The 24458-nt window shown below is 36.6% G+C and overlaps 1 protein-coding gene across 4 annotated transcripts in view; it reads left to right on the forward strand.

Annotated features, from left to right (window-relative positions):
• LOC134537474 (uncharacterized) overlaps positions 1–24458 on the forward strand; it is a 93837-nt gene that overhangs the window by 56975 nt on the left and 12404 nt on the right. For 2 of the 4 annotated variants that reach the window (XM_063377951.1, XM_063377968.1), the window contains exon 9: positions 23994–24232. In XM_063377951.1, the coding sequence (XP_063234021.1) occupies positions 23994–24115 (122 nt within the window). In that variant the 3' untranslated portion in view covers positions 24116–24232. Of the gene's footprint in view, positions 1–8434; positions 8519–23993; positions 24233–24458 lie in introns of those variants that run through there. The other 2 variants (XR_010075994.1, XM_063377959.1) reach the window with 2 other exon arrangements.

Below are 24458 nucleotides of genomic sequence, written 5' to 3' on the forward strand. Positions count from 1 at the left end.
GGACGCTTTCACTCACAATGCTATACGGCTTTGCTTTAAACCTACTTCAACCTTCATGACAAGTCCGTCGCCCTACAGGCCACCTCTAAAGAAAATATGTCAAAAGACACTTTATTTTTACTGGTTAGTTTACATGTACGTTTTCTGCTTGCCATAGTTAAATACACTAGAACCCCGATGTCACGAACCCCGGATTTAACGAAGCAGTGATTTTACGAATACATTCTCGGGAACCGTCAAAAAATTGGACATTTTGACCAAAATGTGAAAATCAGAAAAAAAATTAAAAAAAAAAAAAAAATGAAAGATCATTAAAATCTGTTAATTTTAACACACAGCGTATTTTTGTGTCAGATTTACCTAATACTTCCATTAATGTTCATGTAAGAATAACAAAAAAATAATGGGACATTTCCTTTAAAAATATGGCAGCGGTAGGTTCTGCAACGTGAGTGGGCGCACACGAAGCTCGCCTGGCTGGCTGGCAGCAGCGGCTTCATGACACATAAGCTCACCCCTCCCTCCCCTCGGTAACATTCTTCAAGGCTAGCTCATCCCTCCCAGACACACAAAACATCTAGTGTCCTCCCTTATAACACCCCAACTTCGCTCCCCTTTGAAAAACCTTCAGTGAGAAAATGCTCTTTTCACCCTCCCTTCTCCCGTAAAATTTGGCTATTATGAATGGGGTACTAAAGTGGTGAGGGAAGGGTAAAAAAATTTCAAAGTTGAAATTTACGGAAAAATTTACAAAGTTGATAATTTACAGGAAAAAATTTTCAAAGTTAAAAATTTACGGAAAAAATTGAGATCGTTATAAATATTTTCGGACCCCTCCCTCCCCCCCAAACACGCCCAAAAAAAAGTATGTTAAAATATGTCACTTTTCACACCAAGTTCGAGTTCAGTCATCTCTGGCAAGGAATTTACAAGCTTTAAAACTTAAATATAAATGTGTTTTAATAGCAAGGGTCCTATGAAAAGGAATATACCGAATAAAATCAAGCTGCTGTCACCAAAGCATAAAACGGCCCATTGCGTGGCCGCTTCGAGGCGAGACGTGGAATGTTAGAAGAAAGATAAATGCGGGAGAGACAGACGGCAGCCAGTGTGTTTCCTGCTTGGGGAATAAGTGACGTAGCTTTTTTTTTTTTTTTATGCTGGGTGTAGCGACCTTTTTCTAACAACCCACGTGAAAAGAAAATTGCTTGAGCTGTCAAAATAAACATCGCTGCGGCAGTTAAAACAAGTCGAGGCGGGCGTGCATCCAGTCGGTCACTATGTACAGTAGAACCCGTTTATAGTGAACCCGCATATAATGAATTCCCGTTTATTGTGAATTTCCGTCTCAGTCCCGGCAAAATGATGTGAGGTTATGTATTAATTTATTGGATATAGTGCACAACTTTTGTCAATGTTGATACGTTTTCCCGTGTACCACGAACAAATTTTGCCGGCATAATGCACATTTATCTCAAATATTTTCATACAATTACAAGTTTTTTCACAAAACGTCTATTCTGGATCATATTGAAGTTGTTCTCCGCAATACGCTACTCGATTGTCCACTGTTCATATTATAAACAAGTCGTATTCGATTTGGAGTGGCCTCGGTAGGCTACGTGTAGCCAAAAATGGTGATCAGTTTGGTGAAAATAAAAAATAGTTTTCCCTGCATGGTTAAAGAATGGGCGAGGGCATGTACTATTAATATGTTATCAAAATTAAACATAAATTACCGCCACACAATTACGTATCTACATTATAGCAGCAAATTCAATATTTTTACGTCTCATTTTTATCGTTCACGTTTCGGACATTTTATCGAGTAAGGTTCGTAAGACTACCACTAGATAGAACTCTGTGGACTAAATTTTTCCATAGAAAATGAGAAAATTTCGTTCCAGCTTTAGCAACTGCGATACTAAATGATACGTAGTGATCTTTGATGCGACAGACTCGTTATTTTTTGTTTATTTACTTTTTACGGTGAAAAGAATTTTGTGTTATTAAGCTGCAAATGTGCTTCAATAAGAAATACGTACATAAAAAAGGTTGAAAAACGCGGTAAAAAACGTAAGGCGTTATCTGTGTGAGATAAACAGGACATTATTGAAAAGGTAGACTCCAACCCCACTGTCCCGCACGTGTTAATAGCAAAGGAACTGGGAATTGCAACATCCACATTAAGTACAATATTAAACAAGCTGAAAAAACTTCTTTCTCAAGCTGCGAAAACGTCACAGAGTATTAAATGCCTGAAAAAAGGATAATACGCCGATGTCCAAGAACCATTAGGTAATAGAAAGTTTGTACATGTTTAGTTCATTAAAAATAATATCTGCATTTGCTAATAAAACTGTTGCTTTGAGTATTTTCATTAGTTCTTTTCTTGGCTTAGGCCTATGTGTAGTTAAGATTTTGCTTTTGAGTATGTATTGCCAATATAAAAGTTTTCCCAGATATAAAGTTTCCCCTCTATAGTGAACATATAAACTACTCCCTTCAGATTCTTTATAACAGGGTTCTACTGTATATCTATTCGAAAAACATAACATCTCAATTCATAACAAGATTCCTTATAACCTACACGTATTGCTGGATGTTTTCAGCCTGATCCATGCAAGTTCTTCAGCCACGTTTTGAATGAAAACAACTGGTGGGCCAGTGTTATGCCCCATTTTGCGGACACATAAAGGTTTTATCAATTTGAGACAGTTTTAATATATTTTTACTCTCGTTAAAACAAAGCAGATAACGTGATTGTTAACAAGTACAAGCTGCATCCGAGATCGGCCGCAGCGCACGGTAGGGGGAGAGGGTGAGCCGACTACCATGTTCACACGCTGTGGCGGAGGGTTTTTCCTGCATTGTATTAATAGTAATTAATATTTAATGATATTTTATTTATTAAGTCATAATACACAAAATCGGAAGAAAAAAAAGGAAAAAAACCTGCATAAGTCATCAACAATAGTTCACAAATTCAAGCCAGAAAATATACCAAATCGGACTTCAAAAACTAAGCAAACATTGTCAACCGATAGTAATCAAAATCAAGAGAAATCCAGCAGGTAGCTTTGCCTTAACTGCATACCACACTAGACACTCGCAAAAAGCTAAACATAAACACGTTGCCACAAAAACCTTTATCTGCACCCTGCCAGCAAAGGGACGTGGAATGGGGGTTGTCAAGCGCTGACAGCAGTCGACAGGATTTGGTATCTATTTTTAGATATGCGCTGCCTACGGCAGTACAGCACTCAGCAAGAGAAACGCAGTAACATGCAACTCACCACAAGAAACTTATTTTCTGTCCAATTTTCGGCAATTTTTTCACGGTTCCTCGAAATCAGTTGTAATAGAGAGGTGGTCGCAATAAATGGGGTCGCAACAAAAAGGTTTTACTGTACTATGCATTTTATATTAAGAGGTTTTAAATTCATTTTCTATTATTATTATTATTATTATTATTATTATTATTATTATTATTATTATGTGTCGTGACATAAAATATGTTGTTTCTTTTTGAAGAGGAAAAAAACTTTGTTTCCTGGAAAACATCCCAACAAATGTGATAAATTATACTGAATTAACCTCTCCTATCTTTTGTTTGCCAGGGTTCGGATGCCTCCTTAATTGCTTTAAAGGCTATAGTTAAATTTTTATTTCATAAAAGTATATTTGGACAGGAATAGAATTTTTACTTAGGGACGGGATTCAGTCGGGAAATACGTTAGATTTTTGGGATCGGGAGCAAGAGCAATAAATTGTCTCTTAGCTTGATGTACAGAAAATTATATTTACTTTTAAAATGTGCGTATTTTAAAGTCTTTTTTTTAATAAACCATCCACATTTATTGTCCAAATCACAAAAAAGGAAAGACACACAAATACAAATAATAAATAACATAAAATGTTATAAATACAAACGGGACACAGCGTAACGGAACAATGAGCGTAACGGGACACATCGTAGTGGGACAATGTGCGTTACGGGACACTTTTTCGTGCGTGCAGCCGGCATTCATAGTTTTATTAGACGTCACATCAAAATAATATTCAACATTGAGTTCTTTATTTAGTCTGAGATTTAATTTTTTAAACTATGTTTATGAACGAGTGTTGAATTTACGTTAATGTTTATAATATGTATTTTATTTTTTGTGATGTCTTTGTACTTTGTTCGTTTAATACGTATACGAAGTTGTTACGGGACGTATGTATACATAACATATTTTTATAAAATAAAAATTAGTACGACGAAGGTTTTTACTATTTAAAAAAAATTTGTTTTTCTGAGGTATTATCCCGAAGAGAAAAATTATTTTCCCGAAGTTGGGGAATGGTTTTTTCCCGACTTTTATCCTGAATTTCGGGATCCCATCCACCTCTACATAAAAGTCTTTAATATTGTTGTTTTTTTACAATTGATACTATAAAACTACTTAACAGTAGCAATAATAGGTCGCGTGTTCATGCTTCAATCAAAGGGCGCCGAAGTCAGTTCCATCGGCACCATGCTCTCAGTGTGCAAGGAACCTTGCCGGCAACCCTCCGCATGTCCAGCTGTTAGTGTCTTGAATAGAGGGCTAGTCCGAGCATCCCTGAAGTGCAACGACCGTAGCCGAGGCTGTTCATCCCTCCTCCTTCACGCTTGCTGTACACCCTCTGGCTAGGACTGTATAAAAGACAGGGATCAGGCAGAATTTACCAGTTTTCCTAGGGCTCTACCGAGCCTCCCGTGCTCATACTGCCTCTGCCAGCAGCCACCTCCAGACGCCTGATGCTGCCACCGGTTGAGTTGGGGCAGTTGGACCTCAAGGTAAACTAGGGGGTAGGTGTGATATTGCTTATTGTAATAAACCCCTCGCTAAAGACTTTACTCCTTTCTCTGTTCGGTAGGGATTTACCTCACTTCTTTCCTCACTGTAAACTGGCTTTCTCATGCTAAGGCCTTTCGCCAGCATCCTGCTGACCTCAAGAAAAGGGACAAGTAACACAGCTCTGTGCCCTGGGTTCATCCTTTGCATCTTGTCTCATTATCCACTGAAACAACTGTGGAGTGGTTTCGTAGCAACTGGACTACTCTTAAAATTTTTCTGCTGGGAAAACAGTCACAACTGAGCACGGGTGGTCAGACGTGAGCACCACAACAGCACCGCACCACTGCTAGCTGGGTCGGCTAGGTGTCTGCAGCCAATGGCTCCCACCTCGCCCAGTCTTATGCCCTACAGCAATAGGGGGAGTGAAGCGGCAGAAAGCCCTTGGAGCCTGGCTAGCCACCACCCTGGCCCACCACCCTGATTAAGCGCAACAGCCGCGCCAGCCTCTATGTGACATGGCAGCATCTACCCACCAGCCTTTCTCAGGCCCCCTTGAACCTCAGAAGGGGTCGAGAGGGCGACAAATGTTTTGAAAACACGCTCTGTCAGTGAGTGTTTCATAATGCTGTTTACTTATTAAAATACTTTTTGTACTTGCGTTTCATTTGCCAATGGTGAAGAAGAGGATTCTTGTAAATTTAATTTTTGAGTAATAACAATTATTTTACTAGTTGTAAACTATTGAGCTAAAATGTAATTTATTGATATTAATGTGTATGTAAAGTATTTTATCTGCATTTATTAATATCTATAATTTGTAACCCCTGGTTACAAACAAGTGTATTTTGAATTTTAGTGTGTAAATATCTTAATTTAAATTTTAAAAATGTTATTTAAATTTTAATGCCATTTAATTTAAAGCTAGTAAATTTTTATGTTCATAAGCTCAATCAATTTTGTAAGTTGGCATTGCTGAAAAACTCTTTGACAGTTTCAAGAAAATTCTGGACTTATATTTATATTTTAATGGTATAATATCCACAAGGTATTTACTGAATATAAACTGTGATAAATTATAGCTTTAATCAATATGGCTAGTGTACTCAGGTGGGCAGTATGAAAAGGGTTTATAGAATTTAAATTTTAAGTGTGTGACGAAATGGTACGAGTCACGTGTGCAGTGTGGGGGAGAGAAGGGGAAGAGTCAGGTCAGAGGGACAGTGTGTTGACTGGCTGCGAGGTGTGTGCATTGCCTCCCTGAAGCGTGGCAGTAAAATAATCGGGACTATGTGTCTTGATTAATAAATTTTAGTGGCATGGGGGTCTGCTTTTACAATTCCTGTGATAAAATGAATCATTTCTGCAAGGAAAGGAAGTGCCAGTGATATGAAGAGCTGTGCACGATTGGTATTATTTTGCTTGACACGACTTGTGAATACATGATTTTGCAAAATTTTGCACTACAGAGCCAGGTGACAACTTCGCGAGAGATTTCTATTAGTAAGTGAGCCCTCAGTTATGGCGTTAGGCCCCCGGCCAGAGAGTTAAATAAGCTTTATAAATTTTTAGCAGGGTCAGACCACAATAAAGTGAGACATAGTTGCATATTTTAATATTTAATATTAGATCAGAAAAAATATTAAAAAATGTTATATCAGGCTTTAAACTTACTGTAGACAAATTGCAGTAAGGGTTTAGCAAAACCGTTGGTTTAATATACATGCTCAAACTTAAAAATCGTAAAATTTTGGTCACGGAAGGACATCAGTTTTTTTAAATTTATTAAATTCCAATTTTCTTTTCGTAAAATATTTCATTGTAGGCCTATGTTACATTGTATGAGTAAACAAGAGAAAAAACACATAAGTATAAATAAATATAACAATATTAAGTGACCCCCCCCCCAAAAATTTAAATATTCTTCCATGACAATATCAAGGCATTTTTTAAAAAGAAAATAGCTATAATTAACAAGGTATGAATTATAAGTCCATATTTTTCTAAGTGGAACTAAAATTTATCTAATTAACTACTACATATTTTGTGACATTTTTGTTGGAAAAAAAAATTTACAAACTATCGTGGAGGGCCATTTTTTTTTGTCATGGAAGGAAAAGTCTAACCAAATTTCTCAACAGTAATGTGTCCTGTTTCCTCATATTTTTTTTATCACATGATATGTTCCCTCCATTTTCATTACTGAAAGCTGGAGGTTGAATACTATGTCTCAGAAGATACTTTTAATGAAACAAATTAGTTAAATGTGTTATGATTGTGATGTGCAGGGATTTAGGATCCAATAAGTAGCCAACGAACAAGCTGTTGTGTCGCCATGTTGCGAGCTTTATTTATCGAGCATCCGCTCATAGATATTGTCACTGGCCGGTGCAGGTCTCACACGACACCAATGTATTGATACACGTCTCCCCTTCTTACAAACTTTTAAAAATACATTTTTTTTGCACCAACTGTAAACACATAGTGCTTTAGTGATACATAAGGATGTTTCAATACTCAACAAAACATATAGTGCCTCATGGACACCTAACAAGTTTCAATACTCAACAAAACATATAGTGCCTCATGGACACCTAACAAGTTTCAATACTCAACAAAACATATAGTGCCTCATGGACACCTAACAAGTTTCAATACTCAACAAAACATATAGTGCCTCATGGACACCTAACAAGTTTCAATACTCAACAAAACATATAGTGCCTCATGGACACCTAACAAGTTTCAATACTCAACAAAACATATAGTGCCTCATGGACACCTAACAAGTTTCAATACTCAACAAAACATATAGTGCCTCATGGACACCTAACAAGTTTCAATACTCAACAAAACATATAGTGCCTCATGGACACCTAACAAGTTTCAATACTCAACAAAACATATAGTGCCTCATGGACACCTAACAAGTTTCAATACACAACATAACATATATGTAGTATTGCATGGACACATTATGCTAATGTTTAGTTTCTGGCACTTAAATCTATTTACAACATTTTACACACATTACTGCCAAGTTGCTCCTTAGGATTATGCAGTATAATTCTCTAGGTATCTTGGAGGCTTCACTATACGGCCTGATCTAGACGTAGTAACTTCACCCTCCGTAACTTGTGTTTTATGTCTTCCCTGGCTTCTTACCTCACATTCTTCAAACCCTCTGAATCCTATCTCATCCTCACCTTCACTACATCTATTGTTTTCAGACTCACCTCGTTTCCCCTTTGCTTGTATATTCGCGTCTGGGCTAGATATTGAACTTTCCTGTGTATCTACTGTGCTCCCAGAATATTCCTCAAACCCTCTGAATCTTTCTAGGTCCCAATTCTCAAATGTTAGAGGCTCCTTGTTACTATCATGTATTAAGTGTCTGCGATTTCTATCCACTTCAGAGCCTGTGTCCAATCTCACTCAATATGATCTGGGTCTGTCCAGAACTCAAACAACCTGTCCTCTCTGCCAAGAAGCCTTGCCGTTCCTAACCCTTACCCGACTACTTTCCGACATTGGTTGTAATTCTTTTGACTGCCTGTCATAATCCTGCTTCTGTCTCTCTTGCCTTGACACTAGGTTATGTTGTATATTAGGTTGGGACTGAGGCTGGAGCGAATCCCTGGAGTGAGGCATCAAACCACGCAAACGCCTGCCATAACGTAACTGTGCTGGAGATGGTAAGGTGTCATCAATGGGAGTATTTCTATACTCTAAAATAGATAACATTATGTCTTTATGATCAATTACCGCCTTCTTAAGCATTTCTTTTATAGTTTGCACATTTCGTTCTACTAGACAATTTGATTGTGCATATGTAGGACTTGATGTCTTGTGTTGAAAATTCCACTGTTTAGCAAATTCCTTGAATTCCTGTGAATAAAATTGTGGACCATTATCACTATATAGGACCTCTGGTATTCCATGTCTGGCCATTGTTGTTTTGCAGCGTGTGACTACATGACTAGAGGAAAGATTCCTTAAGTGACAAAACTCTGGAAACTTTGAATAGGCATCGACAACTAAAAGGTAATCATCACCCTGAAAATGGAAAACATTCGCAGCTACTAATTGCCATGGTCTATCAGGTATTTCTTGATTTCTTTGTTCATATGTGGCTCTCTACCATTAAGATTCTGAACTGATCTGCAAGCATCACAGTTGTTCACCAGAGTTTCAATGTCTTTCGACATCCCTGGCCAAAAAACACATTCCCGTGCCCTCAACTTGCATTTCTGTATTCCCATATGATTATAATGAATTCTATCTATAATTTCTTGTCTCATGGATTGTGGAACAACAACCCTTGTGCCTTTATATATCAACTCCCCTGTGTATTGTTAATTCCTCCCTGTATGTCCAGAATGGTTTTGCAGCATGTGGAACTTGCTTGTTGTGTAGAGGCCTTGTCAACTTTGCACTTTCCTCAGACAATTTAATTTGCCAAAATCCTTTTATTTGCATCGAGCGTACTAAAATACTGAGGCCCCTTCATTTTCACTGTGACCTCTTCCAAAGTAGGTAACCTATAATGATCCCTCAGAATTGCAGCATTTAAAGGTTGTGGGTCCAGACACACCCTATATCTCCCTGCTGCGTTTGCGAACTACTACTATAGGGTTCAACCATTCTGTTGGCTCTGTGACCCTTTCAACCACCTTAAGGCCTATCATTCTATCTAATTCTTCCCGTAGTTTGTCATGCAAGTAAAATGGTATCCTTTGGAATGTGGCTACTGGTACACAACTCTCTGGCTTCAACACAAATGTATATGGTGCCACATCTATGTCACCTAATCCCTCAGAAACACTCTTATACCTTGTCATCATATGTCCTTGTGTGCAGGAGCCCTTGTGTTTGTTTGTGAAACAACTGTTTCAACTCTTTGCAAAGTGCCTAACTGTTGTATGGCTAACAGCCCCAATATTGGTGGAAAATTTTCCACCTTAGTTAACTGAAATTCAATCACATGAGATTTGTCAAGTTTGGTTTTACAATGTAAAAAGCATTTACCAATAATGGGTATATCAGAACCAGTATACGTTTTTAGTTTCACTTCCGATCTCAAGAGTGCACCCTCTCTTAGCTTAAGTTTACAAAATATACTCTCTGGAATAACATTGACCTGTGCTCCAGTATCTACCTTAAAATTAACAAAGCTTTTAGGTTCTGCAATTTTAAGTTTACAAAACCACTCGGTTCCATTTACATTTACAGAGCTGGTTATGCATTTGGATCCCTTATCTGCAACACTTACTTTAACGATACAGTTTGCTTTACAACATAATTTATCACTCTGTGCTTGTTGCTGGACATTTATACTACTGTCTACACAACTCTCATTTGCTTGTCCCTTTGAGGTTATACATCCTAGAACTAAATCATTGGTAGTGTCAATAAGAACATTAACAGCACAACAGCACTGTCTTTCCCCTGTGCCTTTAATCTACACACACGTGAAAAATGTCCTCTTTTTTGATAATGGTGACAAACTGCATTATATGCTGGGCAGTGTGAAATGGTGTGATTAAGTCCGCATCTGTAGCACGACTGATCCGACAACTTATTGTATCTAGGCATACCTTCTTTCGGTGTTTGATACTCCCTTCGACTCATCTTGCATGCAGTCTGTTTCTGAAACTCCTGTGCCGTATCCCATTGCTCTATCCCTTGATTCCGGAACTTTGCAGTTGGTCGAGAAGATTGGTGGAACCTCCCTCCTTGGCCTCCTCGGTTGTTGTAGCGTGGATACGTAGTTCCTGCGCATTCTCCAGGCTTCCCGGCTGTGTCTTGACGGTCCACACCTTTGTAATCTCGTCTCACTGTATGTAAGGGAGAGTGGGGTAATGGTGAACACTTAAGGGAAATCTTAATTTGAATTGCTTCATATTTCATATAATATTTCTTTCTTTGTTCGAATTGTTAAGTATTTAATGCCGAACACTTCTTTATACGACAGAATACATTTTATAGAAATTCCGCATAAGTATAATACCTTTTGTAAAGTTATGCAATGTTCGCCATTACCCCACACCGTGGGGTAATCGTGAACACATGATCGCCATTACCCCCTACCAAAAGGTAATGATGGTTACTCATTACTTGTTATGCCAGAGACATGTTTACTTTAGAAAAATTATACATTTTATGAAACTGGTACTTTATATGATCTTACTAGTAAAAAATTTAATGAAACAAATAGGCCTACGTCATTTATAACATCCTAGTGTTTTGGTGAATATTGTGTTGAAGATCATATGGGCAAATGTAAGAACCATGCAAACAACTTAACAATAAATAATAATTAAAACAACTAATACAACCATTTGCATAAGAAATTCAAAAAGTTGCAGTTAAATTGACAGTTTTTTAGCACAATATTTAAGTGTAAAATTTTATCTTTTCAAAAAAACATCACAGCAGAAACCCTCTGATCTCTCACAGACTGCACAATCTTTATGTGCCCAATTTTCGCATGAAACACACTTGAACCAAATCTCATCATTATGACCAAATTCCTCACAAATACAGCAAATATCTTTACTATTTGCATTTTGCAATCAAGTCAATGTCATCTAAATAACCATCATCACAGAGCTGCGAATCATCCACATCTTCCTCAGACGATGATTCAAACTTGAGATATGTGGTCATTTTTTTCCGTTTCTTTCCAGGAGCTGATGATTTATTCTTCTTAATTGCTTTCCCACTACTTCCTTTTTCTTCTTCTTTTTGCTTCCTCTTTTCTTTTTCGTCATAAACAGCTTTCATCGGGGTAGAAATAATAATTTCGGAATGCTGTTTCTGTCTTCGTTTTGCTGGGGGTCTTTTTGAAGGGCCTGGTTAAGGTGAAATGTCTGCTACTGTGACGGCACAAACCACCTTTCCATTTCCGTTTTTTTCTCCGCAAAGTTCAGTGTTAGGAATTCTCTCTTCTTCACTTGGTTCAGCTGTATCATTCAGGACATGGGTGGTCACTTCTTCTACAGCACTTGGTGCTGAAATGTCATTTGGTGAATTCTCTTCATTCTCCACTATTGGCATCAGTCGTGATGCTGCGAAGAAATCGTCATCAGAAAATACACTTTCGTTTAAGGGAACAATTCCTGCCTTCTTGAAACCAGAAACTGCTTTTTCCATGTTTGCAACAGCACCATAAGCTGCATTGAAAATGTATGTTACATCAGTAGGAAGGATCTTCTCTGCAGAATGGTGTTTCAGAAACTGGTCACATCTCTTGTTGAATGCAGTCTTCAAGGGTCCAAAGAACGAAATATCTAAGGGTTGAAGCCTGTGTGAGGAATGTGGTGAAATTGACAGTAGTGTGATTCCCTTCTTTTTGCAGTACTCATATGTCATATGTTGCTAAAGAAGTGTGGCTAGTGTGGTTGTCTAGAATGATAAGAACTGTGTCATTCGCAGATGGTTTTCTAAAGCTACAAAAATGTTCAAGCCACGTACGAAAAAGCTCTTCCGTCATCCATCCTGATTTTGAACGCTGATACAGAGCCCCAGTTGGTCCACCCCGACTAAGTGCAGGATTCATTCTTTCCCTAGGGAATATAAACATGGGAGGAACATATGTTCCTACAGCATTCATAGCACAGCAAACCGTTATGTTTATACCCCTTTCCCAACTAATTGCTAAGCCTACTTGCTTTTGCCCTTTTGGGCCAATTATTCTGCAGGGTTTCTGAACTGTAGATATCCCTGTTTCATCAACGTTGAATATACGCTGTGGAGGAAAATTGAATTTATCCATGACTAAGGCCATATTCAAAAAAAAAGCTCCACTTCAACTCTATTGAATCCAAGTATTCGATTAATACTTATGGGTTCTGGTTTCCTCAAACTCAGCTGTGGATTTCTCTTCAAAAAACCATATATTCAGTCCTTGCCTGGGTCATTCCATGTCAAATCAACACACCCATTTTACATGACCACTTTGGAATCTCCTCAAATTTTGTATAGTGGTAGTAGGTACTAAAAATAAGAAAAATATTTAATTTTAATTTTTTATCTCAAACGGTTTCCAAAATACAGCTATGTAAAGTTTTCAAAAAAGCTCCCAAAAACGCTGGACGAGCGTTTTTCAAATTGCTCTAGAACCTGTTCTAATTAAGCTAGAAAGGTGGGAGTGGTGTCATTTTACTCCATTTTTTATGGGCTTTCTTTTGACATATAACACACCATAGGTTGTAATAAAGTTTTTTTTTCTAAACTCAAAATCAAAATTTTGATTTTGAATATATCAAAAAGTGCGTCCCAAAAAATTTTGAAAAAATTCCTACAAGTAGGCTATATTAATGGTAAGCATAAGTTAAAATTTCAAAATGGGCAGATTATGGCTTCATGGTTAAATATTATCTGCAAAAAGGTGAGATTTTGGGAATTTTAATTTGGTAAAGATATTTTACTATGTTCTATTTTACCAACATCAGTAATGCTAATAATTTTACTATCTATAATAAATCTACACAAACATAGGTTTTGGTAGTTATGGCTATGGTTATGGTTATAATAAAACGTTTCAGAAGTTTTCTTTCACTTCGCACAGTTTGCAGAGTCTCTTCTTGAAAAATAACTACATGAAAACTGTAAACTGGAAACTAGAATTAGTTTAAAAATTAATAAACTTTGTTTACGCGGCAATGTAGCGATAATCGAGGGTCGCCATGATGGTATGGTCCAGTATGGTCGTATTTATCCCGACAACAACATCGTGTACCTTCGGGAAAGTTCGTATTGATATTAATTTATTATTGAGGTGACTGTTTATTAGTTAATGTCTTTATATAAGTGGATTTAAAAATATGTAGGTATCATTCAAGTAATTTTTAAAAAACAGTAAAGAATAAGCTAGAAAGTTTTAAGACTAACATTCAGACTGTAATCAATCTGCTCCAGCAGGCAGGAAGGAGAGGGCCTGAGGGGGGAGGGGGCAAGCTTTGCTGACAAGTTGAGACCTGCACCTCACAAGAATAGCTCACATAGCAGTTCGTCTGAGTCTGGTGCTCTTGTCAGTAGAATCAGTAGTTATGCTGAGAACAGTGATGTGATAAAGTATTAGTGAGTGTAACTACTAGTAATGTGTGACAGTATTGAGTACTAATGATAATACAGTTATGTAATGTACATTATACATGTCAATATTTTTATTCAATTAATTATTATTTAAAGACAATTTTTTGTTGAAACTTGTAAATTGCAAAACGGTTTTAATCAATTTTAAATTATAGACTTTAAAAAATGGAGAAAAAAGTTGTGTTTATTAGATTACAATGTTTTAATCCCTTAAAAAAAGAAAATCATACAGTCAGGGATAAAAAGACATTAAGAAATGTCACATGGATGTGCAGTTTATATCCTGAAATTCCAAAGAAAGCTAAAATTTGCAATAAATGTAGGAAAGAAATTACAGCTTTGAAGACAAACTTAAATGCCAATCAACCTGGCCCTTCAGCTAAGCCTTGCTTAGTGGCATTGAATGATGAAATGTCCAGTTCGGATTCAGACAGGGACCCTAACTTTTCTATTTCAAAAATAATAGTAGATCAAATGAATACTTCTCTTTTGGAGCTAGAAGAGTCTCCTATTGACAAAAGGAAAATCCAATCCAAGCAGTATGCAACAACCAAAGCAAGAAAAATTCACTCTGCAATGAAACGAAAACTTTTTGTAGCAGCAGATCCATCATCGTCCAGTCAAGAGGACGATCTTGACCAATCAGTTTTACAAAACCTCAAAGATCAATTTTCCGTTTCAAACAATTGTGTTAAGAAATTAATAATACTTACTTGCCTCCCAGAGGGTTGGGGGATAAGGAAGATTATGAGGGAATTTAATGCGCCAAACTATATGGTAAGACAAGCAAAAAAAATTTTAAAAGAGAAAGGTATATTAGAGACTCCCAATCCCAAGCCTGGTAAGACGCTCTCAGAAGATGTTGTAAATACTATTCATTAGTAATGGGTCGAGACTCGAAAAATCGAGCGAGTCGAGTCGAGCCGGCGAAACTAAACTCGACTCGAAAACCGAGTTGATTATGATCGTGTCCTCGAGTCTCGTCAAAGTTTAGTTTTTGGCTCGACTATAATGTTGCACAATTTCCAATAGTGAAGGTACTTATCCGAAACCATGCACTTTAAAATAAAATAAAATGTATTATTTAGGCCTACCTAGTGGAAAACCTCTGATCCAACACTGAAAACCTTGAAAACGAAGTCGGAAGATTTTTTATTTTCGATCGTTTATAACCGCACACAGTGTATCCCATCCTTCAATATGCACTTAATATTTATAACTGCAACAAAATACCTTTATTTAACTATAACGGAATTAAAAAATGTTCTCTAGATTCAGTCATGAACAAGACCACGTTAATATTTGGGCAGCTTTGGAGGTAAATAATATTTAATACTAAACACTAGATAGCCGCCATTTTAACTCTTGGCCCATGGCCTACGTAAGTCATCATACAGCCAGGGAATGTTGCCACTTTGTCGAATCGATATAAACAATAATTGAAATCTCCAACCAGTTTTCCATGGCCGAACGTAAAATTGAGGCTGTTGAAGTTTATGTTTACACTTGAGTTTGCGTCGCCGGCGTCGTATTAATCATAAACGGTTTAGTATTAGTGGAATGGATATGTTTGTACGGCCTGGAACTGTCACAAAGTGACGAATAGAAATCAAGAGCAGAGATTTGGGAATTTTTTGAAAAATTTGATCATAAGACAGCTAAATGCAAGTGCTGAAAAAAATTTACAAGACTCAGTCATCATCAAATTCACGTTTGATTCGTCACTTGGATATGCATTTTCACTTAAAGCGTCCGTATGAAGATTAAAAAAAAAAATACAAAAAATCAAATGTGTAGGGCAACCTTCAATAATTCAAAGTTTTCATATTTAATTACATATATTATATTGAGAAATATTTAACATATTTATTTCGCTCATCATTTTGCCACTTGAACCTCGCTAAGTTTGACTCACCTCGACAAATTTCCATGACGTTGGCTCGAGTTCGACTCGAAGACAAATTTCTATGAGTTCGACTCGAAGATAAATTTCTTTGTTTAACTCGAACTCGACTCGATGCTGAAATAGGGTGACTCGACTCATCACTACTATTCATTCCTTTTATCTAAATGATGAAATCAGCAGAGCAATGCCCGGCATAAAAGATTGTGATTCAGTTGTTGAGGCAAATGGAAATAAAACCAAAATATCAAAACGTCTTATCTTGTGTAATCTGAAGGAAGCTTATACTCTGTTCAAGGAGAAATCCCCCCACATTAAAGTAGGATTCTCTAAATATGCTGAACTAAGACCAAAACAATGTATTTTAGCAGGCAAAAGTGGCACGCATGCAGTGTGCGTATGTACTATCCACCAAAATGTGAAGTTGATTATAGAAAATGCCCGATTAGGAACTCTAACTAATGGTGAATTGAAGTCATACAAGCAGTGTATGGTCAAAATGCAATGCAATCCACCAGCAATAACATGTGTCATGGGTGAATGTGCCGATTGTCCTGGGGTTACACCTATACAAACAATTCTTGAAGATGCCTTTGAAGAAAATTTGATAGAAAATGTCACCTTTCGTCAATGGGTGTCTGTAGATCGTTGCACTCTTGAGACTTTAAACAAATCTTCAGAAGACTTTATCACTTTCTTTTTGGAAAAACTTTCACCTCTAATAAAACATGATTTTATTGCTAAAATGCAGTCTGCTTTCATCAATGATAAAAAAGAAAATTTAAATGAATCAGAGTTTGTGATAAACCTAGACTTTCAAAAACTACACAATTGTGGTACAAGACGAGGCTCAGAGCTACCACTGGGCTAATGAACATGTAACTCTTCACCCTTTTGTAATTTATTACAAAAGTGAAGACAAACTCAAACATGTCAGTTTTGTTGTGGTATCAGATTGCTTGGAGCACAATACCGTGTCTGTTTATACGTTTCAAAAGAAACTTATTGAATTCTTGACAAAACATTTCCAGGCATTACCACAGAAGATTTTCTATTACTCTGACGGGTGTGCTGGGCAATATAAAAACAAAAAAAACTTCATAAACTTGTGCTACCATAAAGAGGATTTTGATGTTGAAGCTGAATGGCATTTCTCAGCTACGGCTCATGGAAAGGGCCCTTGTGATGGGATTGGTGGCACGGTCAAGAGACTAGCCGCTAAAGCTAGTCTACAGCGGCCATATGACAGTCAAATCCTGACAGCCATTCAACTTTATGAATGGGCAAAACAAAATATCAATGGAATACATTTTACCTTTTCAACCCAAGAAGATCATACTGAATCTGAAAAGTTTCTCGAGGAGCGTTTCAACCAGGCTATTACTATTAAGGGTACTCAAAAATTCCACTGTTTTATACCTGAACCATTGAGTCTCTCAAAACTAAGAGTTAAAGTTTTTTCGGAAAGTCAAACTGAAGACACTGTAGCTGTTCAAAAATCACCAGATAAATTGCAAATAAGTGATGTAAATGGCTACATAACGGCAGTGTATGATGAAAAGTGGTGGGTTGCTTATGTTTTGGAGAAGAAGGAAGAAGATGATGAATTAAAAGTAACATTTTTACACCCTCCTGGACCGGCAGCTTCATTTTCATATCCAAGGAAGCCTGATGTGTTGTGGATATCAGTAACGGACGTCCTCTGCAAAGTTGATCCTACAACTCCTACTGGAAGGATTTATACACTTACAGCTGAAGAGACACTAAAAATAACTCAGGCAATGTCAAGTAACAAGTGAATTTGTACTCAGTAAGTAAATGGAATGCCTATTTGTTCATGTACAAACAATTAATACTACCATACACTACATAAACCGTACTGATTTTAGAAATCAACTCTCATTTCAAATATTTTTTACCTATTGAACCCATTGCATGCCCATTTTGAAATTTTGACACATGCTTCCTATAAGTACAACCTACTTTTAAGAATTTTTTCAAAATTTTTTGGGATGCACTTTTTGTTTTATTCAAAATCAAAATTTTGATTTGAAGTTTAGAAAAAAAAATTTTATGACAACCTATGGTGTGTTATATTTCATAAGAAAGCCCATTAAAAATGGAGTAAAATGACACCACTCCCACCTTTCTAGCTTAATTAGAACAGCTTCTAGAGCAATTTCAAAAACGCTCGTCCAGCGTTTTTGAGCGCTTTTTTGAAAACTTTACATAGCTGTATTTTGGAAACCGTTAGAGATAAAAAATTAAAATTTAATATTTTTCTTATTCTTAGTACATACTACCACTATACAAAATTTGAAGAAGTTCTAAAATGGTGAGGTAAAATTTTAATTCAAAGTGTGTTGATCTGACATGGAATGTCCCGCCTGCCATACCACTAGCTTCATGAAAGTTGCAGTTAATACCCTTGTTCTTAGCAAATTGGAATGCCAAACACCTTAGTTCATCAGCTGACATGCAGTAAAAACGTTTTGCCAAATTTAGTGAATGTCTGGCAATCTCCTTTTCTTCATTCTCGGAGAAAACTGGTTTTCTGCCCATTCTTGGACCCTTAGAATCACCACACTTCATTCTTCTGTGAAGAGTTGCAATTAGAATTTGGAAGTATCTGGCAACATGACGTATCTTCTTACCCTCTTGGATGGTAGCAAGAGCTCGAGACATGGTTTCTTCGTTCCATTCGGCTTTATTGGTTGTTCTCTTCTTGTTTCTTGGCATCTGAAAGGAGATTACGTATTACAGTAATGACAACACATGAGTGTGTGTGCGCGCTTGAACAATTTTTTTTTCAATGGCGAAAACGCACTGTGGTTAATCCAGATGTATTCAGTCAGCATTTATTAATACATACATTTAGATAAAACTTATTAAAAGTAAAATTAATTTATTCAAGTCTCTGCTTCTCCGATTGGATGCTTTTGGGTTTAAAACTAAATTTATGTTTTAATCCTTTTTTTGCTATGAAATGCATAACATCATATTACATAATTGTTCATGGTTAAAAACTGATGATTAAAATTACATTTTCATACGAGTTGTAAAAAAGTTGAGAAAGATATGTATTTGCAATAGCCTGAAATATTTGATTTCACAACCATTGTAAGAATGTTATCGTCAAAAATTCAATTTAGATTATCATCCGAATACAGAAATATAAGTTTGAAATGTGTTTGCAGTCATTTGGAAAAATATCAATTAAAGTTTTTGAAGAAAAAATGTATTTTAGCCTACGGTTAGTTCCATAATATTTGCAAACTGTGTCATTTAATGCAGAATTAACGATTAAAGATACAATATTTTTTGCACTAACCTATACATTCTTGAAGACATACACATTTCGTGCATTATTGCTTACCTCGTTTAAAACTTATTAAATATTATTTTGTTTATCAAAACTTTTCAGAAAATATAAAATAATCCCAATTATAAATTTATCTTAAATTTGAAATGTCATCCAAATTATTTGAACAAAATCAAATTTATTGGGCACAGGTACATACACTGGCTTAAATTTGGTCAAGAGATACAAGAATTTAGAAAATGTGTTTGCATAATGTTTTCCTTGTGTTACGAATACATGAAAAATACTATGAGACTTGTTGCACTTTCATGTCAACTCATCATTAATATTGTTCATCGAATAAACGCACTTGCCATACAGTTGATATATTAGTGTATACATTTTTTTTTTCTGCTAGTTTAATGGAAGCTATTAATCATACTTAGATGTTACAGGGATTTGGACCCAAGACTAATATCTTTATTATTTTATTACATTTTTAGGACTCAAATTAACATATTTTTGTAAGTTTGCAATTGCATTCGTTCTTTGAATTATTCTTGCAATGGGCAATATTGATTAAAACATTTTTTTGGACATACGCCAAACCAACAATGGCGTAATTGTATAAACATGTTTTAAATGCGATTGCATTGTTGTATCCATTTACAGTATTTTCACACTATTCTACGTATTTGGCAAAGTATTTTTTTTTTTGTCGCTAACAACCCTTTTTTTTGTACCACATTAGCACTGCCAGGTGATTATGTTACAACTGTCAAAGTTCAATTTTACATTATTTTAAAAGACATGATGTTTTACCTTATCTACCATATAGGCCTACTTAAAGCATTGTGGTCAAAAAGTATTCTGATTTTATTTTAAAAGATGGCTTTTGTTGTGTATATGATGTAATTTTGATGTTGTAAATTATGGTGGAAAAAGTGGCAATATGTAATATTGAAATGACTTCAAAATTTAAAAATAAATACTTGCGAAGAATAAATGAACACTTTCAATGGAGACTTAGAATGCAGATCACTTTAATGTTATTAAAAACTTTTTTCTGGACATTCCTACCTACTTTAATATGTGCTACTCTGATAAGATTGTCAGAATGATTGTGGATTACCTTAAATAGTTTGGAGGATATGTTTTCAGATCTTTATAAAATAAAAATAAATTTTTACAATGTAAGATTTTTGATCTTCGTGGCATGCTATTATTTTTGTAAATTTATTTCAACGTTCCACTAGTTTAAAATTGTATTAAATTGAGTCATTGACTTTTAAAAAATAGCATTGTTTTTAATTATATTACTAAATCATCAAAGAACTGTTATTTAAAATCTTTTTATTCGTAGTGCCAATAAATGTAATAATTTATGTGTTGATACTTAGATTTACGAATATATATATAGGTACGTAAAAATTATAACTGGTTTTTATGTTATATAGGTATGAGCAATATTATTTTAATTTCATAATTTTTTTTTCATAAATGAAAACTTTGTCTAAATAAATTCTTTATACCTTGTTTAAATTGTAGTTATTATAAAAAAAACAAAAGGAAGTTACATGTGTTTAAAGAAAATAAACTTCTTGTACTGTTTTTCATGTTGTAACTGTTTTTATAGACGGTGAGACTTTCTAGATTAAACATTTTGTTAATTTATTACTCTTGCAAAAAAAAAAAAAAACTTGATACAAAAACTTAAAATCCTTCTGTACCGAGCTCTTGTAATGGCCAGCACTGCTGTCTGAAGGTCGCCTCGGCGGGGGAAGGATGGCCTACTGTTGATGACGTCACAAGGGTGCGCGCAGGCCTGAAGTCTAGTCGGTGTTGGCTTGAGGGCTTGAGGCCATATGACATATTGACGGTTTTCCCTCCCTCTCTTCTTTGTAAATGTCCCGTGAAGGAGCACCCACACAATTAATGTTTCTATCTTGACAGGTGTTCATGATGCAACTGTGCTCAATCATTATTGTTTTTGAATGAGATTTCCCACGCTTTCATTTGAACATACTGTGACAAAACTGCGGCTATCGGTGGAGTTTGTAAGAGTATCCATTATATATGTACCTCCAGCCTCGCGGTAAACTGCGTGCTAGTTTTTATAGATAGAAGTGACAGTTACGTATGTATCTGCAGACGGAGTCGCCCCTGCGTATGGTTGGCAGTTATAATTTGGGTCATAAAAATACAACTTTTTCACTGTAAGGATTGCCCTCAAGTATGAATTACACCATATATCTGTCTACAGTAGAGTACAAGTGAAGTCTTTGTTCCGTGTCTCAGCTTATTGGTGCTACTGTGGAGAAGGAAGTAAGGCCAGCCCACTTTTCTCCGCCTCTCCCCTACTGATTTACAACCCCTCGTAATAACAAAAGACAGCACTTCCCGACTATTGTATTTTATTGAACCAGTCCTCTTCCAGAATAGAAGAAACAAAAAGGCAGCAAGCTACCCTTTCTTGTCAGTTTCTTTTTTGAAAACTAGCATGCACATGACAATCAGCAAGAAATTCGTGCAGGAGCTGAAGAAAGTAAAAAGCCGGGCTTTGAAGTGCTGCGACTTTCAAAGCACCAACAATGGCTGTAGTTTTATCATGGAATGTTTAAAAGCTGAATAATCTCACGCAAAAAAAAAAAATAATGTTGGGTCAGAGTTGCGTCTCAAAAACCTGTCGAAATGGACACATGGAGATTGTGCCAGTTCATGGACATTTGCAAGTGTGTGGGTGGGAGGAAGAACCGCCAACACTGCTACATGGCCACATGCACAAACTCGCTGGTCTATTTTCAGAGTTCTCCTTCTCCAGCCGAATGCCTTTACTACCTCTGTGAAAGAGCCATTGCTTCCATCTTTCCTGGCAGTTTGGTTGTTATTTATTACCATTGCTATTAACAACGCCAACTGCACCTTATTTCCGCCAGCCCTTAGCAAGTGTCCGGTGTGAGGAGAGAGAGCGCTACTTATAGTATTGAGGCCTTACTTGAGGCGCTCGAATTTAGAGCCAAAGTACGCAGTCGCACAAAAAGTGTAAAAGCAGCAAAAACTAAGCTCCCTAAGCAGGACAGGATGACGTAAGAAATAATATAATGCATCACTGCCTTGCTCATATTTAATTTTTCCGCGTTTGCACCATGGCATAGGCTGGGTACTGATACAACATACAAGTTTATACTAATTGAAGATCGCGACCTTACATTAAAACAAAATACAAATATGATAATAATAATATTACTGATACAACTTATTCTTAAATTTTCAATCATTTAACAAACATAAATTCCTCCTAAAAGTTCTGAAACATCATCGTAGATCACGTATTATTTAGTTGTATTTACTGTGTTCCACACGTCCCCTTTTATAGATTTAAACTTGTCAAATTGGTCCGAATTGGCGATGCAGTAGTCAGTGCAGAATACAAGAACCACGTCTTAAAAGAGTTAAAATCTCACTTTGATTCAATCCAGTTAGTTCGTACAGCCACAAAGGTTGCGCAAAGTTTTAGTTCGGAGAGTTAACGATAATTGTGTGTCTAATAACATCGCGGTTCACAGCCACTTATGTCACTCAGTTAGTTCCACCAAAACTCAACCCAGTGCTCGGTTGATATAGAGTGGTGCATCGAGACTTACTTTTAGCATGCATTTTCGTCAAGGGCCGCTCGGGCTGGCCTCTCCTCGTGGCGTTGGTGAATGCAGTGCCGTCTCTCCATAGCCGAGCTGCAGCCAAAACTCTTGCTTCCGCAAGTCGGTGAGCGCGCCGCCAGCCGCTCGCTCCCTAATGCCTCGCCGGCCGCCGTCGTAGGCTCGACCACACCTCTCATGACGTCAGGCCGACCAGCGCGCCGCGCTGTGACCATGCGTAGAAAGTGCTAGTGTCTGTTGCGTTTTGAACCACATTACAGGGCGTGTTTTAGGCAAGACCAAAAAAGGTATCCATAACTAAGCATTTAAGCAAGCAAAATAAACAAAACCAGTTAAAGGACATTAATATTACATATTAATTTAAGCAAATGCCAACGGAGGCGTGTCAAACGCCTCAGTATGCAGCAAACGTCTTGTGAATTGAGCTTCATAATCCGATGGAAAAATATTGTTTATAATGGATCGACAGCGATAGAGGCTAATATTGGGTGGAGCTTATAGAACCAAAGAGTGCCAACTCGCACTGCCCTGTTACACATAAACTGTTTTAAAAAAAGTTACATTCCAGGTCGGCTCGGCCAGGCAACCAAGAATAGTAACCTATGGAAAATATGTACTCCATCCACTTTGAAGGTTAGCTTTCTAAGTCTAACAAATACAAACATTGTTCCATGAAATTCTGGAGCGTCACATCATCCCACAGCATAATTCCTCCTAATTGGCTGCCAAAATAGTACACAGCGTACATTTTAATACACTGCTGTGCAGTCACACGCCTACATGATGGTTTTCCCGGTAACACACATCTTGGAGACAAGAAAAATAACTCATATCATTATTAGCAGGAGGCAGAAGTTATGCAATCTTACGAACATCTGCCACCATAGTGATGCTGCTGCACGTTTCTGTGTATAACTCATTAATAACTACATTGTCAACATATTTTGAACTGGTATACCACTCAAAGAAAAATTTTATGCCCAAGGAGTTTTTCAACCTTCTTGGTTGTGCTCCACTAACACATTCTCCTCTTTCTCTACTTCTTTCATCCCGCTTACCTCTCATGCATTTCACCCCCGGGCTGGCAGCTTTCAGGACTTCTGGTGCATTGAGTTACAAATATAGGCTTAAAAATTCACCTAATGTTTCTCTACAGTATTGTATGCCTTACAGCATGTGACTTAATTACATCATGTGTTAATTTATTTTAGGCCAGGTGTCGCCGCAGAAGAGGCTGCATGGCGGAGTGAAGTTTGTTGATGCAATACCAAAAAATGCCAGTGGGAAGATTCTACGCCAACAACTAAGAAGTATTTTGAAGTCAAAGTTGTAGTGTGTCCTGCTTTGGATGACCACTAATTGTGGCAGTGGTAATTAAGATAAGCCTGATTCAAGTTGCATCACCACTTTATAATTATTTTAAATAAATATTGGTTTCTGTTTTAATATACCTCAGTATAAGTTTTTACTATACTGATAACCAGTGGCATATGTGTTCTCTAGGAAGGAAGACATGCATGGATAAGGTATAAACACTAAATTATTCATACATAAAACAATAGTCCTCTTAGAAAAAGACCTAACAAAATTATTAATTAGGTTATTTATTAGGTTATTTCAAACTTGCTCCTTGCAAATCAGTGTTTTGCTTAGTTTAATCATACTGAAATTTTCAC

This window comes from Bacillus rossius, chromosome 1 (genome assembly GCF_032445375.1).
Source record: "Bacillus rossius redtenbacheri isolate Brsri chromosome 1, Brsri_v3, whole genome shotgun sequence".
NCBI classification, from domain to species: domain Eukaryota; kingdom Metazoa; phylum Arthropoda; class Insecta; order Phasmatodea; family Bacillidae; genus Bacillus; species Bacillus rossius.